Below are 19,536 nucleotides of genomic sequence, written 5' to 3'. Positions count from 1 at the left end.
TTTCCCCCTTCAGAATGCATTGGCAAGAGGAAAGGGAAAGCATACGTAGGAACACTTTACAACCAATCATATTCTGACAGTAAAGGGATTGCTTAGTGGTTGCTATTAGCAACTGCACTGGTGACGTTTAACACTTGCAAATGAGCCCTATGTATGAAGGTGACACATGTGAATTTGGGTAGAAGTAAGAGCAAAGCGTTGCGGCACTTCAGTGGGACACTGCGCCCACCCCTCAGCCGCATTCCGCTCGCTTCCAGCTCTCTGGTAAATAACCTTCGGCTGCAGACCCCGCCTCTCCACGATATGTGATTGTTGGTGGGCGTGTCGCACCGGGATAGGGGCGGGGTTGCACATGCGCAGTTTCACACTTTCAAGATGGCGCTTGTCGGAGCGCTGAGCCTGTTGGATCTGCCGTCTGACCCGCTGCTGGTTATTCTGTCCTACCTGGACTTCCGAGACCTGGTCAGGTATAAGAGAGGCTGAATTGCTTTGTGTGTTGCACCTTGTCTTAACCCGGCGGACTAGTAAGTTATGCCACTTGGTGCTACCCTGAGTATCTTAGTGCTCTATACCCCTGTGTGCAACATTTACCCCTCCTAGTAAGTGTCCCCTGTGTGCAACATTTACCCCTCCTAGTAAGTGTCCCCTGTGTGCATTTACCCCTCCTAGTAAGTGTCCCCTGTGTGCATTTACCCCCAGTAAGTGTCCCCTGTGTGCATTTACCCCCAGTAAGTGTCCCCTGTGTGCATTTACCCCCAGTAAGTGTCCCCTGTGTGCATCATTTACTCCCAGTAAGTGTCCCCTGTGTGCATTTACCCCCAGTAAGTGTCCCCTGTGTGCACCATTTACCCCTCCTAGTAAGTGTCCCCTGTGTGCAACATTTACCCCTCCTAGTAAGTGTCCCCTGTGTGCATTTACCCCCAGTAAGTGTCCCCTGTGTGCATTTACCCCTCCTAGTAAGTGTCCCCTGTGTGCATTTACCCCCAGTAAGTGTCCCCTGTGTGCATTTACCCCCAGTAAGTGTCCCCTGTGTGCATTTACCCCCAGTAAGTGTCCCCTGTGTGCATCATTTACTCCCAGTAAGTGTCCCCTGTGTGCACCATTTACCCCTCCTAGTAAGTGTCCCCTGTGTGCATTTACCCCCAGTAAGTGTCCCCTGTGTGCAGCATTTACCCCTCCTAGTAAGTGTCCCCTGTGTGCATTTACCCCCAGTAAGTGTCCCCTGTGTGCATTTACCCCCAGTAAGTGTCCCCTGTGTGCAGCATTTACCCCTCTAGTAAGTGTCCCTGTGTGCATTTACCCCCAGTAAGTGTCCCCTGTGTGCATTTACCCCCAGTAAGTGTCCCCTGTGTGCATCATTTACTCCCAGTAAGTGTCCCCTGTGTGCACCATTTACCCCTCCTAGTAAGTGTCCCCTGTGTGCATTTACCCCCAGTAAGTGTCCCCTGTGTGCATCATTTACTCCCAGTAAGTGTCCCCTGTGTGCACCATTTACCCCTCCTAGTAAGTGTCCCCTGTGTGCATTTACCCCCAGTAAGTGTCCCCTGTGTGCAGCATTTACCCCTCCTAGTAAGTGTCCCCTGTGTGCATTTACCCCCAGTAAGTGTCCCCTGTGTGCAGCATTTACCCCTCCTAGTAAGTGTCCCCTGTGTGCAGCATTTACCCCTCCTAGTAAGTGTCCCCTGTGTGCATTTACCCCCAGTAAGTGTCCCCTGTGTGCACCATTTACCCCTCCTAGTAAGTGTCCCCTGTGTGCATTTACCCCCAGTAAGTGTCCCCTGTGTGCAGCATTTACCCCTCTAGTAAGTGTCCCTGTGTGCATTTACCCCCAGTAAGTGTCCCCTGTGTGCATCATTTACTCCCAGTAAGTGTCCCCTGTGTGCATTTACCCCCAGTAAGTGTCCCCTGTGTGCATTTACCCCCAGTAAGTGTCCCCTGTGTGCATTTACCCCCAGTAAGTGTCCCCTGTGTGCATTTACCCCTCCTAGTAAGTGTCCCCTGTGTGCATTTACCCCCAGTAAGTGTCCCCTGTGTGCATTTACCCCCAGTAAGTGTCCCCTGTGTGCATTTACCCCCAGTAAGTGTCCCCTGTGTGCATCATTTACTCCCAGTAAGTGTCCCCTGTGTGCACCATTTACCCCTCCTAGTAAGTGTCCCCTGTGTGCATTTACCCCCAGTAAGTGTCCCCTGTGTGCAGCATTTACCCCTCCTAGTAAGTGTCCCCTGTGTGCATTTACCCCCAGTAAGTGTCCCCTGTGTGCAGCATTTACCCCTCCTAGTAAGTGTCCCCTGTGTGCAGCATTTACCCCTCCTAGTAAGTGTCCCCTGTGTGCATTTACCCCCAGTAAGTGTCCCCTGTGTGCACCATTTACCCCTCCTAGTAAGTGTCCCCTGTGTGCATTTACCCCCAGTAAGTGTCCCCTGTGTGCAGCATTTACCCCTCTAGTAAGTGTCCCTGTGTGCATTTACCCCCAGTAAGTGTCCCCTGTGTGCATCATTTACTCCCAGTAAGTGTCCCCTGTGTGTATCATATACCCCCAGTAAGTGTCCCCTGTGTGCATCATTTACCCCTCCTAATAACTGCCCCTGTGTGTATATACCCCTATTAATAACTGTCCCCTATGTGTATAATTTACCCCTCCTAGTAAGTGTCCCCTGTGTGCATTTACCCCTTCTAATAAGTGTCCCCTGTGTGCATCATTTACCCCCAGTAAGTGTCCCCTGTGTGTATCATATACCCCCAGTAAGTGTCCCCTGTGTGCATTTACCCCCAGTAAGTGTCCCCTGTGTGCATTTACCCCTCCTAGTAAGTGTCCCCTGTGGGCATTTACCCCTCCTAATAAGTGTCCCCTGTGTGCATTTACCCCCAGTAAGTGTCCCCTGTGTGCATTTACCCCTCCTAGTAAGTGTCCCCTGTGTGCATTTACCCCCAGTAAGTGTCCCCTGTGTGCATTTACCCCCACTAAGTGTCCCCTGTGTGCATCATTTACCCCCAGTAAGTGTCCCCTGTGTGCATCATTTACCACCAGTAAGTGTCCCCTGTGTGCATCATTTACCCCCAGAAAGTGTCCCCTGTGTATCATTTACCCCTAGTAAGTGTCCCCTGTGTGCATGTTTTTATTATTTAATGGTGCCTGCTGCCTGCCCTCCTGTATATGCCCCTAGTTACTCGCAGCCCTGTGCTGAGAATGATGCACCCACAGAAGGGGAGGGTATGGCGTCTGTTCAGTGAGAGCGAGACCATATTGACAGGGAGAGCGCTACAGATGTTTGCTTGGTGATAAATGTGACTCCTGATGAGCAAGTGACTTGCTGCCTTTAGTGGGAAGTGAGGGGGGGGGAATGTTTTTGACAAAAACAGAGTTCAGTGACTCAGCAAATAGTCCCTGTCTGTCCCCAACTCGTGGCCTCCTGTTTAACCCTTTACTACCTAGTAGGTAGACATTTTCAAACATTTCTCAAGCTAGACAGGGAAACTGAAGCCACTCCATCATTGTCCCTTGCTAGGTACCAATATACAACCCGTCCCTTCACCCTTTGTTGTGATTGTTTTGTTAGCAGGAGTCCATTATCGCGGGGTGGGAATCTGTGCACTAAAAACACTAACAAATTCCCTATGTTATGTAAGAGAGACCAAACTAATAACAGGAGCCCTGTGAGAACATAGTGCCTCTCCACCCTGTCTCCTGTCTGTAGCGCTTTGATGACACGGGGCAGGCTGCAGCACGCTTACAACACGTTCATATTAATGTGGGAATTTTTGCAAATAAATGCAGGTCACAGAAAGCTGGAATATCTTCCATTGCATCACATCACTTAGCTCTGTTTATAACTTAAAGGGACAGCATGCACCCCATTTCATCATGAGCAGAATGAATAGGGTTTGTGCTGAACATACATTTTGCCTATTGTTTGAATGAATAAATATTTATGGTCTCTGTTATTTCTGCCATTAAACAAGAATATGGAGCCAGTTTCACTTTAGCACTTCCTGCCACCTCCTGATCCCAATGAACGTCAAAGAAGCTGATAAAACAAATTACCAGTCCACTGAGAAGCCCCTGATAATGAACTGCTGCTTAGAGAAGGGGGGGGTGGGTAGACAAGGCACTCTGAACAAATTGCCCTTTTTATAAAGGAAGGGAAGGGGTAGGTTCAGTGAAAATATCACAACTTTCAAATTAATGGCAAAAATATAGGAAAATATAGATTTTTTTAAAACAAAAATTAAAACTATAGGCATAATGCAATATAAACATCTAAGGGTGGTTTTAGATGTATTCTGATGCTTTAGTAGTAGATATTTTTAAAGGGGTGGTTAACTTTTAGTATGTTATAGAAAGGCCTATTCTTAGCAACTTTTCAATTGGTTTTCAAACTACTGCCTGGTTGCTAGGTTAAATTGGACCCTAGCAACCAGATAGCCGCTGAAATACCAAACTGGAGAACAAAAAAGTGAAATAATTCAAAAACCAAACATAATAAAAAAACGAAGACCAACTGCTATGTGTCTCAGAATAGCGCTCTTTACATCATACTAAAAGTTAATCTAAAGGTGAACCAGCCCCTTTATATTTGACATGAACTATGATTTGGTTTTCATGCAAGCCAATGAGAACCCAATGAACTGGACTCTGGGGTGATAAATGGCATTTCATCTATCTGGCAGTCGGTTGGATAAAGTCTGGGTTTGGTTTGGGCTAATGGGCTGGAAACTGCTGAACATGTTTAGTGCACCTTTATATTAGCATTCAGGGTCAGACTGGGACACTGGGAAAAAACCTAGTAGGTCCCAGCAGCCCAGACCCGACCCCTGTCGGCACTCCCCCTGCCCATCGGTGTCCCTCCCCTGACGCATTTCACTTACGCGCGATCAGGGTAGGACGTCGGGCAGTGGCCCCTGTTGGAGGGGATTAGGGGGCGCAGGGGGACGCAGCCGGCGGCTGCACCTTGGGGGGTGTGGGGGCCCCTGAGGCGGCAGCCCCGATGGGCCCTTCACCCCCCAGTCCAACCCTGTTAGCATTAGTGCAGTTATCTATCCACATGCCCACGGTCACCATTCTGTCCCTATACTGGCACGACTATTCCCCCCCCACTAACATAATAGGGAGCATTAAATATCATTGCAGCGAGTGTTGCTGAACCAGTGAAGGTGTAGCTCACATTGCATGCTGGTGTATGTTGCTTACTATCAACACTTTCATTTTTTTTTCTCCTTTCATCCAGTTGCAGCCTTGTCAACCGAAGGTTACAGCAGCTTTCCAACCATGACCTTCTGTGGAAGCGGCCCTGCCAGATATATTGGCTGGTGTCAGAGTGAGTGCCCCAATTCTTATGTCTTGTCAAGGAACAGTGGCAGTTTCTTATTTGTTAAAGTGGTTGTTGACTTTTAAATTAACTTTTAGTATGTTGTAGTAATATTCTGAGATTATCTGCTGCTGGACTTGCTAGGGTCTAGTTTAATCTAGTAATCAGACAGTGGGTTGAAAGAGAGACAGGAATATGAACAGGAGAGGGCCTGAATAGAAGGATAAGGAATACAAAGTAACAATAAGAATAAAATTGTAGCCTCAAAGAGCAAAAGGATTTTGCTTGCCAGGGTCAGTGACCCCTATTTGATAGCTGGAAAGAGTCAGAAGAGGAAGGCAAATGTAGTTGAAAAGTTGCTAAAAATTGGCCATCCTATAACATACTTAGTTAGCCTAAAGCTGAACCACCCCTTTAAGGTGGCCATACATGACCTTGCCAGACGAGCAGAGTCCAGTTTGGCCACCCACATGCTGGGCCAACTTGGGCTGATCCGATAGCTAGCCCTAGGGATTGGATCATCCACTGGGGCCTATGGAGACTGTCGGATGAGATGGGCTGATGCCTAGTTGTAACCTGTCCAATTTTTAGCCAGATATCAGCTGGGCAGGCTGGCCAATGGCCTCAGAGGTGGCCCTAAATGAGGAGGTTTAATCTGCCAATTCAGCCCCTTCAGACCAATAAGCAGCTTGAATTTGCCCATGGCCCCCTTAAAGGGCATCTATCACCCTAAATAGCTTCCCCCACCAGAGGTGCAGGCTAATAGAGCCCCCAGCTGGAGTGCGTGAAGCAATTTCATGGTGATAGGTGCCCTTTAACTGTGTGTATGGGGCCACCTAAGGCACCCTTTTCTGTGATTTCTCCCTGTATATTAATTGATGTGTTTGGTTCTTAGGAGCAAGATACCCCACAAAACTCAGACCTGGAAAGAGACCTTCATAACGTACTATAAGGACTTGGGCCGGTATATTGAGCACTATGCCAAGCTGAAGAAAGCATGGGATTCTTTAAAGCAGTATCTGGCCGAGCGCTGTCCCAAGATGATCAGTTCCCTTAAAGGTACCTCCTCGTATTCTCTCATCCCTGATGCTGCTAAAGGGTGAGGCCTTTCTAACCGTCCTGCTACATTCTGGGGGCAACCACAGAAACCCACTGCTTTATGTGATTTGATAACCTGTAACATCTGTTTGTCATTTCTGCAGCTGGTGTCCAGGAGAAAGATCTAAACGCAGTGGAAGAAAAAATCGGCTGCAAACTCCCCGACGATTATCGCTGTTCCCTGCGCATTCACAATGGCCAGAAGTTGGTGGTGCCAGGGTGAGAGATGGTGCTGGCGGGGCGTTTTTCTTTGTTATATTCCTGCAGATGTTATTGTCAGGCATCTTCAGAGGGGCACGGAGCAGAGTAGCGAACCCTACCCTAGAGTCTGCAGCGGGTCGAGTATACGCAAATAAAGTGGGTATCCTATGGGTTGCAGGTAGGATTTTCTGCTCAATTTGAAGAACTTCCGGCTTCCTGTTTAATGGTGGTCAGAGGGTTGCAGATAACGTTGCGAGTTGGGTATCGGGTTCAGCATAAGACTCTACCCTACCTGGCCCTCTGCCTGCAGGTGTCCCCCTGCCCCCTTTTTTACCTGAGAGCCGACAGGGAGTGGGGATTTTTATGCAACAATAGGAAGCAGACCCCACAGTCTGGGTCCTCCAGGCCCCCGCCACCATGGGGTCTGCTTACTTTATTGTTACACCACTGTGTATCTGGTGTCTGAGCCCCAGGGAACCGATGGACAAGATGGTGAGGGGTTGTTGCACTTGTTGCCCAAAAACATTAAATCCTCCTATTTTTTTCTAGTTGTTCTGTTTCATAGTAAGGTGGGTAATCCCCTGAGTATGTATCCAAATTAACAGGCAAGAATAGTTCCCTACTAGGGTCCAACTTCAAACCTCTAGTTTGAATACAAGAGCACGACTATGGTCGGTATAATTTTTAATAATCTGTAATTGATGGAAAATGGGATAGTTCTACTTAGAAACTGGAAGACTAATGTATATTCCCATAACCACTGACCCAATGTCTGTTCTGGTCTTCTAGGCTGATGGGCAGCATGGCTTTACCCAACCACTATCGCTCCGAGGATTTCCTGGATATAGACACAGCAGCAGGTGGCTTCCAGCGCCGGATGGGTCTGAATCAGTGCCTGCCCATCACCTTCTGTATACACACAGGGATCAGTCAGTATTTGGCGTTGGCTGACACTGACGGAAGACGCCGCAATGAGATCTTTTATCAGTGCCCAGTAAGGTTTAGTAAACTGATAGTGTTTCATGTGCACTTTGCACTGTCCTGGTCCTTGTAACAAATCCATTGTTGAATTCAGATGGATAGCTATACTATGTGTGTTTTTCTATATAAAAATACAGTCCCTTTAAAGAATAAGTAAACCTTTTTTTTTTCTATCTCTAAAATTACCCCCACAATAACAAACAGCCCCTGCGTTCATTCTGATATTGTTTCTGAATAGTCCTGCTAGTGCACACTGGCTCCTACGTCACTGTTGCACTGTCAGGCATGTCCAAAGGCTCTCCTCATCAACAATCCTGTGGTCGAAGAGATAAGGATGGCTCAGAAGGAAGAGGGAGTAGGGCTTCATGCTGTACCAGGAAGTAAAGGAAAAGAGCTGGAGGTTTCAACTATAATTCAGAAACCAGATAAGACTGAATGCAGGTACTGAGGTATATTTTTCTGGGGGTTGTTTGGAGTAATTTTAGCGATAGATAGAAAAAAAAAAAGGTTTACTTATTCTTTAAGTTGCTTTATATTGTGTCAAGCTGACTATGCATTATCTGATTTTTAGCTGCTAAACTGATCCCTTCATTCTGGGTTGGGTATTCATTGGATCATATACAGGTCCAAAATAACAGGCTGCTCAATCAGTATCTGACCGCTCTATCGTGCTGGTTTCATACTCATATCGTACAAGGGCCCCTCCTGTTGGGAGAGAATCACATCAAGGTACTAATGCCATCCTTGCTTGACAGATCTGCACAGGCCTTGGTTATGATATGATTGGATCAGCTTGATTTGGACCTTTTTGTGGGTTGCTAAATCAGGCAAAGATCAGCTGGTTTCAAGGCAGATCTTTCCATTTATGGCTAACTTAGGGTGGCCATACACAGGCCAGTAAAATCCACTGGCAGCTTATCAGGCTGTGTTTGGGACCTGAGGGCCAAATGGTCAGACCAACCTGGTTTCTCCCACCTCAACTGACCTCACCAAATGAGCGAATCTTTCAGTGTATGGCCACCTTAAATCTTACCATTGAGTTACTCTTAGATTCCAAATAGGAATGTGCCCAGCATGGTAGGCCATTCACAGGCTAATAATTCCCAATGTGTCCAGATTAAGCCCAATAACTGACATAGAATCTCTGTTTTAGGATCAGATTGCACACAATCCTGCTGCCATTGACATGTTCATTACAGGTAGGACATAGCATCTCTCCTCTTTCCTAGGCACTATCTGTATAAATATGTATAACCTGAGTCCTGATTGTTTCCCCTTTGTTTTCTTCCTATCAGCTACCTCGTTCTTCCAGTGGTTTACCTCCTACGTACAGCACGTCGTCTCAGGTGACTATCCTATCATCTGGGACCAGATATTCAGGTAGCGTGGACTGAATGCGAAACCCAACTCAGATACTTGGTAACATCAGTTTCCCTTAGCCGTGCCCTGCAATAACTGAAGATGGCAATTTGTAATGAATCCTTTGGGGTTTGTTCACCTTTAAATTAAGTGTTAGTATGATGTAGTGAGTGAAATTCTGAGACAATTTGCTATTGGTCATCATTATTTATTATTTGAGCTTCTTATTTTGCAGCTTTCCAGTTTGCAATTTTTGCAGTCTGGTTGCCGGGCCCAAAATTACCCTAGCAACCATGCATTGATTTGAATGAAAGACTGGAATACAAATAGTCGAGGGCCTGAATAGAAAGATAAGTAATAAAAAGTAGCAATAACAATAAATTTGTAGGCTTACAGAGCATTTGTTTTTTTAGATGGGGACAGGGAGCCCCATTTGATAGCTGGAAATATTAAGAAGAATAATTCAAAAACTATAAAAAAAGAAAATGACTAGTTGAAAAGTTGCTTAGAATTAGCCCTGCTATAACATACTTAAAGTTAACTTAGAGGTGAACCACCCCTTTAAGAGTGAAATCAATGTGTAGTAATCATTTTTCTATGAAATATTCCCAACTTCAGTGATACATTGCCTACAGACGCTAATTAGTTCTATTGTACACAGCAAATCCTATTTACCGTAACATAATGTATATCTGACCCGTCTGCATTGCTTTTGCTAGGTATGAACATGACAAGGCGTGCGTGGCAACTACTGATGACATCACTGTGTCCGTCTCAACATCATTCGTGCCCGAACTGAGCTCGATACACCCCCCGCATTACTTCTTCACTTACAGGATCAGGTGAGCACTCACAGACTGCAGTGGCAGGGGTAGTTCACCTGTAAGCTAACTTTTAGTATGTTATAGAATTCCCCATTCCTAGCAGATTTGCAAATGGTCGTCATTATTTATTTTTTATAGGTTTTGCATTACTGACCCAGGCAGCCAAAACACTTTCCCTGTGAGGCTGCAATATTATTGTTACTTTTTATAACTTATCTTTCAAACCACTGCCTGGTTGCTAAGGTAAACCAGGCCCTAGCAACCAGATAGCCTATTCTTAGCAAGTTCTCAGTTGGTCCTCATTCAATTTTTTTTATAGTTTTTGAATTATTTGATTTCCTGTTGACAGCTTTCAACAAGGGTCACTGACCCCGGCAGCCAAAAACCTATTATTTTGTGAGGCTACAATTTTACTGTTATTGTTAATTTTAATTATCTTTCTATTTAGGCCCTCCTCTATTCATATTTCTGCCTTTCTTTCAAACCACTGCTTGGTTGCTAGGTTAAATTTGACACTAGCAACTAGATAGCTGCTGAAATTCCAAACTGCAGAGCTGCTGAACAGAAAGCTAAATAATTCAAAAACCACAAATAATGAAAAATGAAGACCAATTGCAAATTGTCTCAGAATAATGCTCTCTACACAGTATACCAAAAGTTAGTTTGAAGTTGAACAACCCCTTTAAATTAAAGCTGAGCTTACCCTTTAATGTTGAATGGCTTCCCATAGATATAACAAAACAGTGACACGAGTTATTGTGAATGTCATTTTGTGGTTTAACCCATCGGCGTTTTTGCAGACTTGAGATGTCCAAAGATGCCTACCCTGAGAAAGCATGCCAGCTAGACAGCAGGTACTGGAGAATAACCAACGCCAAGGAACAGGTGGAAGAGGTGCAAGGGCCTGGGGTTGTAGGTGCGTGTTGTTTGGCTCTGGCCTTCCCATTATTCACATTCCAGTAGCAGAATCCTCACCCCCCTGCTTCCATATCTGTGTTGCCAGGAGATTACCCCCAGCTGCGGCCGGGCCGGGTGTACGAGTACACGAGCTGCACCACTTTCTCCACATCCTCTGGCTACATGGAAGGATATTACACATTCCACCGCCTGGACAAGAAACAGGAGACCTTCAACGTCGTCATCCCCAGGTTCCACATGAAGTGTCTAACATTCCGTGCGTCCACTATTTCCACAGTGAGTAACACCAGCGCCCAATAGGGCAGATTTCTTGCACAACAGAAATCTGCAGTTTTCTTTAAAACAGACCTTTATTTTAATGTAGCAAAGGATACACTGAGCCCATTTGCAATTGGTCCTCATTTTTTCAGTCTAGCCTGATATGTTGTCTGGTTGTTGGGGTAACTTACAGTAATCCTGCCCAATTATCCTTTAGTTTGCTATATCTTCCAGTGCCAGGCAAAGCCAGCTGTGCGCCCTGGGCAACCCGGCCGGCTACCTCACCCCTCCCCTTTGTGGGCCTTTGTTCACAAACAGTTACAAGGGTCCAGACAAGGGGAAGGCGACAGAAGGTTTACATGGCTAGTGTTCTCCCGCACACACACTCTATTGCACCCTAGTCACGGGCCACTAAAGACCAGTTAGGGTGAACTATAGGGAGATTATTTATTTGCCAGACCTGTGCCATAATAGATACAAGGCCATTAAAGAGAAGGAAAGGGTTAATCATTGGGGAGTTGCCCCAGGCCAGTGCAGTTTTCTAATACCAGGAGCATCAGCCTGGGTTATCAATAAGTGATTACCTTCACTGGGGGGGGGGGGGGGGGGGGGTGTTGTGCAGAGTTTGGCACCCATTCACCAGTGATTAACCCTTTCCTTTTCCTTTAATACCAGACCTTCCAAGTGTAGAGAAGCAAAGGGAGCAGCTTGTGTAGGTTCTGTTTCTATGAAGGTACCAACTATGTGTAACAGGACAGAATAGTAATTGTATTAAAAAATGCTTTTCCGGTTTTGCCTTATTTAATATATATAAATACACCCTCTAGCACTGAAAGGGCTGTACAGATATATAGGACATATACTATAATAATTTATATTGGTTATATTCAGTTATAATAATTCATATTTGTTGTGTACACAATATTACACCATAGCTAGCAGTCAGGGTTGTCATACAGAACAGAAGGAGCTGGTGGCATAAGGAACCCCCAGCTGCAGTTTATAAGGCTGCAAGTCCCAGTAGAAGAGGTCAGCCTGTGTGTTATACAGCTTTAATCAGAATGTTTCTTTGATGCAGGAGGAGAGCTGTAACGACTGTTTCTTTCACGATGATGATTCCACCGACACCGATGATTACGAGGAGAGACGCCGGTTCCTGGATATGCCAAATGCGCCCGTTCACTGCCCCCGATTCAGCTGAACAATCTGCTCTTACCTGCCAGGCTCTGAACACTAAAGGGTTAAATCCACATGTTCATTGCTTGAGATTGCACTTTTTTTTTTTTTTTTTTTTTTTTAAATACTGAACAAAAGCAGGGAGGTGAAACCCCTCAGTCAGCCATTGGGCTGGCATTCTTGTAGGACATGCAGGCAATATATTGTGGGAGGGGGGCACCGATTGCTTTTACCCCCAGCTGTGAGTGCTTTGGGAATTGTGCTGATGTGGCTGGAAGGGAGCGGCAAAGCAACCACATATATGGCGGTGTATCAGCTTGCTCCGCATTCTGTAATGGCAGCTTGTGTGGGGGTGCTGTGGTGATGAGTGAATATCTGAAAAGCCTCAGATTAAAGGAGAAATAAACCTTTATAATAAGTGAACGTATCATTGATCAGAATGTTATTCTTTATTTTTTTTTTTTTTTATTCCAAGAAATTAAGGGATAAAGTACAGTTAATATGTAGCATTTTGTTACAACAGCGCCACCTGCTGGTCACTTTCTGAACATGAAGTAGCTGAGGGAGTTGTCAGGAGAAAGAAAGAGGGCTGATCTGATGCTCTTCTGGTTAGGGAAACATTAGAAACCCTTAGATAGCTTTTCTCACAAAATTATGAATGTAAATTGCAAAAGTGCTTAGAATAGCCCTCTCATCAATTTGACACTTATTTTAAAGGTTTACTTATGCTTTAATGATTAGTCTACATGAAATCCATTAGAAATGACTATACTTTACTATGATTTGTATGTGTCTTATCTGCCAATTATACTGATATTTGTTCTGCTTAATATTAGAGAAGTGGAAACCCTAAAACTAATTATTTAAAGGGGAAGTTGTTGCTTTTTTTTTTTCAATTCATGTTTTGAATAACTACCATCTTTGGACGTTGTTACCCTAAACAGCTTATTGACTCCTATCTGCAGCAGCGGGTACAGCGACATGCAAGGACAAATAAACCAAGGCTGAGGAGTTTGAAATAAAAATGTGGGCTTTCTTTTGTGATCCGGAGAATGTACCACTGTCCACTTGTTTTATTTTATTTCTTTGCTTTTAAGGGAAAGTATGACTAAAGGCCATGATGCGCCAGCTTGGGCTGCCCAACTGCAGAGCCAAATGCCTAATGTGCCGGGGTTAGGGAATATATTTCATGCTATCATTGTCCAGACATGGGGTTCTAGGTTTCCTAGGCATGAGGGGCAGGCCTTGTGGTGATCACTAATAATTGTGAGTGGTAAGAAAATAAGCAAATAACCAAATGATGATTAAGTTGCAGGGTTATGCTATAAGGGTAACGGCACAGCACGTGAATGGCAAACTGTCAGCCATTTTTAACTTTTAGCCCCCCCCTCTGCCCTAACTAAATTGGTACCCATTAGGGTTCCAGAACTTAAGTGCTGTACAAAAATGAGACAAAGATAAATCATTTCAGAACTTTTTTTCACCTTTAATGTGACCTATAACTACCACTCAATTGAAAAACAAACTGGCGGAGGGAAGAAAACCAAAAAAAACTAAAATAATGTGGTTGCATAAGTGTGCACCCCCTTAAACTAATACTTTGTTGAAGCACCTTTTGATTTTATTACAGCACTCTGCCTTTTTGGGTCTGTCAGATTGCGAGGGCATGTCCTGGGCACAGCCCTCTTCAGATCACCCCACAGATTGTCAATCAGATTCAGGTCTGGGCTCTGGCTGGGCCATTCCAAAACTTTCATCTTCTTCCGGTTGGGCCATTCCAAAACTTTCATCTTCTTCCTTTGTTGATTTGGATGTATGCTTTGGGTCGTTGTCTTTCTGAAAGATGAAGTTCCTCCTCATGTTCAGCTTTCTAGCAGAAGCCTGAAGGTTTTGTGCCAATATTGACTGGTATTTGGAACTCAAAAACAATCAAAGAGGTGATCACAACACTTTAGTGTGTACAATAGTTCTTACCCGTAGTAAGGATAGGTCCGGGTGCTCATGCCCCAGACCTTTCAGCTTAAGGAGCCATCATGGAGACAACGAAAAAATAGTAGGCAGGCACTCCGGATATCCAAAAGTGTAGAAAAGAGCAGCCAAAAGGAAGTTAATATAAAAGCATATAAATTTTATTCAATCCATATGTAGGCCTATGACTAAGTACCCTTTGGTACGAAACGCGTAAGGCTTTCTGGTATTTGGAACTGTTCATAATTCCCTCTATCTTAACTAAGGCCCCAGTTCCAGCTGAATTAAAACAGCCCCAAAGCCTGATGTTGCCACCACCGTGCTTCACTGTGGGTATGGTGTTCTTTTGGTGATGTGCAGTATTGTTTCTTCGCCAAACATATTTTTTGGAATTATGGCCAAAACGTTCAACCTTGGTTTCATCAGACCATAACACCTTTTCCCACATGCTTTTGGGAGACATCAGATGTGTTTATGCAAAAATGTAGCCTGGCTTGAATGTTTTTCTTCGTAAGAAAAGGCTTTCCCCTTGCCACTCTACCCCATAGCCCAGACATATGAACAATATGGGAGATTGTGGTCACATGTACCACACAGCCAGTACTTGCCAGATATTCCAACAGCTCCTTTAATGCTGTAGGCCTCTTGGTAGCCTCCCTGACCAGTTCTTCTCGTCTTTTTATCAATTTTGGAGGGGCGTCCAGTTCTCATGTCACTGTTGTGCCGTATTTTCTCCACTTGATGATGACTGTCTTCACTGGGTTCCATGGTATATCTAATGCCTTGGAAACTCTTTTGTACCCTTCCCCTGACTGATATCTTTTAACAATGAGATTCCTCTGATGCTTTGGAAGCTCTCTGGGGACCATGGCTTTGGCTGTGGGATGCGACTAAAACAATTTCAGGAAAGACCAACTAGAGCAGCTGAACTTTATTTGGGGTTAATCAGAGGCACTGATTAACTAGACTCCTATTTAACATGATTTTGATGTGATTGCTTAATTCTGAACACAGCTACATCCCCAGTTAGATGAGGGGGTGCACACTTATGCAACCACATTATTTTAGTTTTTTTGGTTTTCTTCCCTCCGCCTAAAAGATTTCAGTTTGTTTTTCAATTGAGTGGTACAGTTTATAGGTCACATTAAAGGTGGAAAAAGCTCTGAAATGATTTATCTGTGTCTCATTTTTGTACAGAACAGGAACCTAACATTTTACCAGGGGTGTGTAGACTTTTTATATCCACTGTATGTGTTTTGTATCTGAATTGTATCTTTACTTCTCCCTTTCTGCATCCTTATTATTACATGTACAATATTGAAAGCATACCTCCCAACTGTCCTGCTTTATGCGGGACAGTCCCAATTCTTCCACCCTGTCCCGCAGTCCTGGATTTGTCTTCAAATGTCCCGCTTTCTCCAGCTGCATCCCCCGACTCTTTTTCTCCCAGTGACGTCACACTCACGTCTCTCAGGAGCCCTGCTGCTTCCGCACCACATTCACCTAAATTAATTGAGCGGAAGAAGCAGAAGAAGTGGTGTTCCCGAGAGACGCGAGTGTGACGTCACTGGGAGAAGAAGAGTCGGGGGACGCAGGTGGACACAGCAGGCAGGCAGTGGGGGGAGCCGCAGGAAGCTAGAAAGGATGCTGGGGGGAGCTGGAGGATGCTAGAAAGGATGCTGGGAGGGAGCTGGAAGATGCTCGGAGGGAGCTGGAGGATACTAGGGGGAGCTGGAGGATGCTGGGAGGGAGCTGGAGGAAGTTAAATGGGGGGCTGTCGGATGCTGGGGAGGACGTTGGGAGGGAGCTGGAGGAAGTTATGGTGGATGCTGGTGAAGATGCTGGGAGGAGCTGGAGGAAGTTAAGGGGGAGCTGGGGGATGCTGGGGAAGACGCTGGGAGGAGCTGGAGGAAGTTAAGGGGGACGTTGGGGAAGACGCTGGCAGGAGCTGGAGGAAGTTAAGGGGGAGCTGGGGGATGCTGGGGAAGATGCTGGGAGGAGCTGGAGGAAGTTAAGGGGGAGCTGGGGGATGCTGGGGAAGATGCTGGGAGGAGCTGGAGGAAGTTAAGGGGGAGCTGGGGGATGCTGGGGAGGACGCTGGGAGGGAGCTGGAGGAAGTTAAGGGGGAGCTGGGATGCTGGGGAGAGCTGGAGGATACTAGGGGGAGCTGGAGGACACTGGGAGGAAGTTCAAGGGGGAGCTGGGGAGGGAGCTGGAGGATACTAGGGGGGAGCTGGAGGATGCTAGGCAGGAGCTGGAGGATACTAGGGGGGAGCTGGAGGCTACTAGGGGGGAGCTGAAAGATGCTGGGGAGGACGCTGGTAGGGAGCTGGAGGATGCTGGGAGGATGCTAAGGGGGAGCTGGAGGATACTAGGGGGGAGCGGGAGGATGCTGTTTGGGAGCTGGAGGATGCTGTAGTGGGGCGTGACCAATAGTATGGGGACACTGGGGGAGGACCAGCCATTCTTTAGGGGGCCCTGGGCTGACTAGCAATGTTTTAGGGGGTCCCTGCCCAGGCACCAATGCAAAATGTAACACCTGGCTACCAATGTTTTAGGGGGGCCCTGGCTACCAGTGTCTGTGTGTCCTTTGTACTGATGGGACTTACATACAGCTGTGGTGATTTACTGAGTTTTGCATTGTTTAGAAATGGGTATTAGAGATGCTGAGGGTCGATATGTAGCATGGGATGCTTGTGCTACACTGAGTCATGATATACAGGTGCCACAGTGCGTAATGAAATCCTTATGGCCACAATATGTCATAAAATAATTGGGGCCACCGTGTCTGTCTTCTGGTGCATGTTGTGCATGTTATGCTTTTCAGGTGTGGTTTTGTAAAATGGGCCTGTTTTGGGGGCCTGGCCACAAAGTGGGCATGGCCTGAACATTTTTTGACGCGCTACGTGCGGCAGATATTCTTGTCCCTCCTTCTACTTCTCAAATGTTGGGAGGTATGTTGAAAAGATTTGTTACATTGTTCTAGCATTGCTTCTAGCACTCTGGCATTGCGTCTAGTGTTCTAGCATTGCTTCTAGCCTTCTAGCATTGCTTCTAGCCTTCTAGCATTGCTTCTAGCACTCTCGCATTGCTTCTAGCCTTCTAGCATTGCTTCTAGTGTTCTAGCATTGCTTCTAGCCTTCTAGCATTGCTTCTAGCACTCTCGCATTGCTTCTAGCCTTCTAGCATTGCTTCTAGTGTTCTAGCATTGCTTCTAGCCTTCTAGCATTGCTTCTAGCCTTCTAGCATTGCTTCTAGCACTCTCGCATTGCTTCTAGCCTTCTAGCATTGCTTCTAGCACTCTGGCATTGCTTCTAGCCTTCTAGCATTGATTCTAGCATTCTAGCATTGCTTCTAGTGTTCTAGCATTGCTTCTAGCATTGCTTCTAGCCTTCTAGCATTGCTTCTAGCACTCTCGCATTGCTTCTAGCCTTCTAGCATTGCTTCTAGCCTTCTAGCATTGCTTCTAGCACTCTGGCATTGCTTCTAGCCATCTAGCATTGATTCTAGCATTCTAGCATTGCTTCTAGCCTTCTAGCATTGCTTCTAGCACTCTGGCATTGCTTCTAGCCTTCTAGCATTGATTCTAGCATTGCTTCTAGCACTCTAGCATTGCTTCTAGTACTCTAGCATTGCTTCTAGCCCTCTAGTATTGCTTCTAGCCTTCTAGTATTGCTTCTAGCCTTCTAGTATTGCTTCTAGCCTTCTAGCATTGCTTCTAGCCTTCTAGCATTGCTTCTAGCCCTCTAGTATTGCTTCTAGCACTCTGGCATTGCTTCTAGCACTTCTAGCACAAAAATTAGGTAGCACCATACAAAGATGGAAGAAAAATGGTGATATGGAGGTATGTATGATAAATGGCTTCATGGGGTTGAATACAAGGTAAGCCTAGACCTATAGAAAGAGAGAGGGGTTCATATTACTATAATACTATAATATAAACATCCTTTATTTATTGTGCCACACACTTCAGATGAGTACATGTCATCTGCAATATCTCCCAATGGACACACATTTATGGCCCATAGGCGCTCCCCTTATCTGTATACCATGAACTATTTTGTCTGTTTTATAGGTTTCACTGGATATTGTTTCCTAGTTCTATAGTATTTTATACTAATATTCTATACAATCATTCTATGCTCCATGCATTCTTAAACACTACTCAGGCTCAACTGTCACAATGAGCCCAGGCACAAGCTCAGCACCAACTGTCACTGCCCAACTGTCACTGCCCAACCGACTTTAGACCGTTGGAGAGCAGTGTCAGAGGAGCAAGGTCTTGAAGAGTGTCAGCGATTTTTGGAAGAAAAGAGGAGAAGAATACGATATTTTTTGGAGGTAAGTGAAGAGGAAGAAGAAAGAAGAGAGAAGATCAGCTAAAGAGAAGAAGGAGATCCATCAAGGAGGAGGAAAATGGAGAAGAGAAAGTGGAAGCGGTTGCTGATCCCGGTGGATTCATCTGGTAAGGAGACGAAACCTGAAATATATTTCTATAAGGAAATAATCATAAAACCCGGTAAAAAGACTCATCTGGTGAAAATGCAAAGTCACGGTCCTTACTGTATATGTTTTTGGGGTGACTGTGCCCCCACCATTTGTTATATATAAAAAACATGGGGTGTATATCTCCCCTACTGTTAACTGCTATTATGTACCTGCAGTGCCAATAACCATTGGCTTTTACATTTTAAAATGATTGAGGTGCCACTATAGGACTATATGTAGGGTAATACTACTGCATATATATGAGGTGCTAGGAATACCAGTATTGATGGCTCAAAATCCCATCATATTTGGGTGCCAGTATGCACTCCCTTCCAATGTGTATAGAGCTTTCAGGGCGCCACTGTCCGTTGCCTTTTTGTTATGTAATTACAAGCCAAATACCTTGTGCCAACTGCCTTTCATGTGTTTAATGGAGAACTGGGTCTCTCTGTATATAACATTCTTGGGGTGCCAGTAACTTTTGCTTCTGTATGTGGGTGCCACTGCCCTCAGTGAATAATGTGCATAGGGTGCCTGTGGCTATAGCCTCTCACTGTGTATTGAGCTTAGAGTTATAGTTTTCATGACTCACTGTATATAATATACTTTGTATACCAAACCCCACTGGGGCTGATTTATGTATTACAAAATTGCAGTTGTTAATATTAATCAATCAGATTCTTGCTTTCATATTAGGATTGGTAAATAGGGTTGATGGAGGTGGGGCTTGATGTCGCTGGATGGGGCAGTAACAGCATGGGGGTGGGCCACTGCCATCACAGGAGGAGGGGCTATTATATGGTGATCAGCGATTGGCGATAGTCACGTCAATCTTTTAAAATCCTGCCCGGTTTTCCAAATTGGAGAACTGGGCAGACAGTTTTGCCCCGGACAGCCCTACTGAAAACCGGGCATTCTGGGTAAAAACAGGCCAGGTAACACCCTACTGGTATTAGAC

At 45.4% G+C, this 19,536-nt stretch overlaps 1 protein-coding gene across 1 annotated transcript; it reads left to right on the top strand.

Moving 5' to 3' along the window:
- The first annotated feature begins 331 nt into the window (after positions 1 to 331).
- On the top strand, positions 332 to 13,179 carry fbxo3 (F-box protein 3). The gene is made up of 11 exons (XM_002934065.5): positions 332 to 467; positions 5,227 to 5,316; positions 6,203 to 6,366; positions 6,510 to 6,624; positions 7,396 to 7,600; positions 8,741 to 8,786; positions 8,883 to 8,967; positions 9,666 to 9,788; positions 10,571 to 10,686; positions 10,774 to 10,964; positions 12,025 to 13,179. The coding sequence occupies exons 1-11, from the start codon at positions 376 to 378 to the stop codon at positions 12,145 to 12,147; spliced, it is 1,350 nt and encodes a 449-aa protein (XP_002934111.2). The 5' UTR covers positions 332 to 375; the 3' UTR covers positions 12,148 to 13,179.
- Positions 13,180 to 19,536: the final 6,357 nt, after the last annotated feature.

The sequence above is a fragment of the Xenopus tropicalis genome, chromosome 4, assembly GCF_000004195.4.
Source record: "Xenopus tropicalis strain Nigerian chromosome 4, UCB_Xtro_10.0, whole genome shotgun sequence".
Classification (NCBI taxonomy): Eukaryota; Metazoa; Chordata; class Amphibia; order Anura; family Pipidae; genus Xenopus; species Xenopus tropicalis.
This window is presented reverse-complemented; position numbering and strand designations above follow the sequence as displayed.

Bases quoted from the DNA above. Each gene is read 5' to 3' on its own strand.
- fbxo3 (XM_002934065.5), top strand. From the start codon at position 376: ATGGCGCTTGTCGGAGCGCTGAGCCTGTTGGATCTGCCGTCTGACCCG. The intron at 5,317-6,202 runs GTGAGTGCCCCA...TTTGGTTCTTAG, and splicing joins ATATATTGGCTGGTGTCAGA to GAGCAAGATACCCCACAAAA. The intron at 10,965-12,024 runs GTGAGTAACACC...TCTTTGATGCAG, and splicing joins GTGCGTCCACTATTTCCACA to GAGGAGAGCTGTAACGACTG.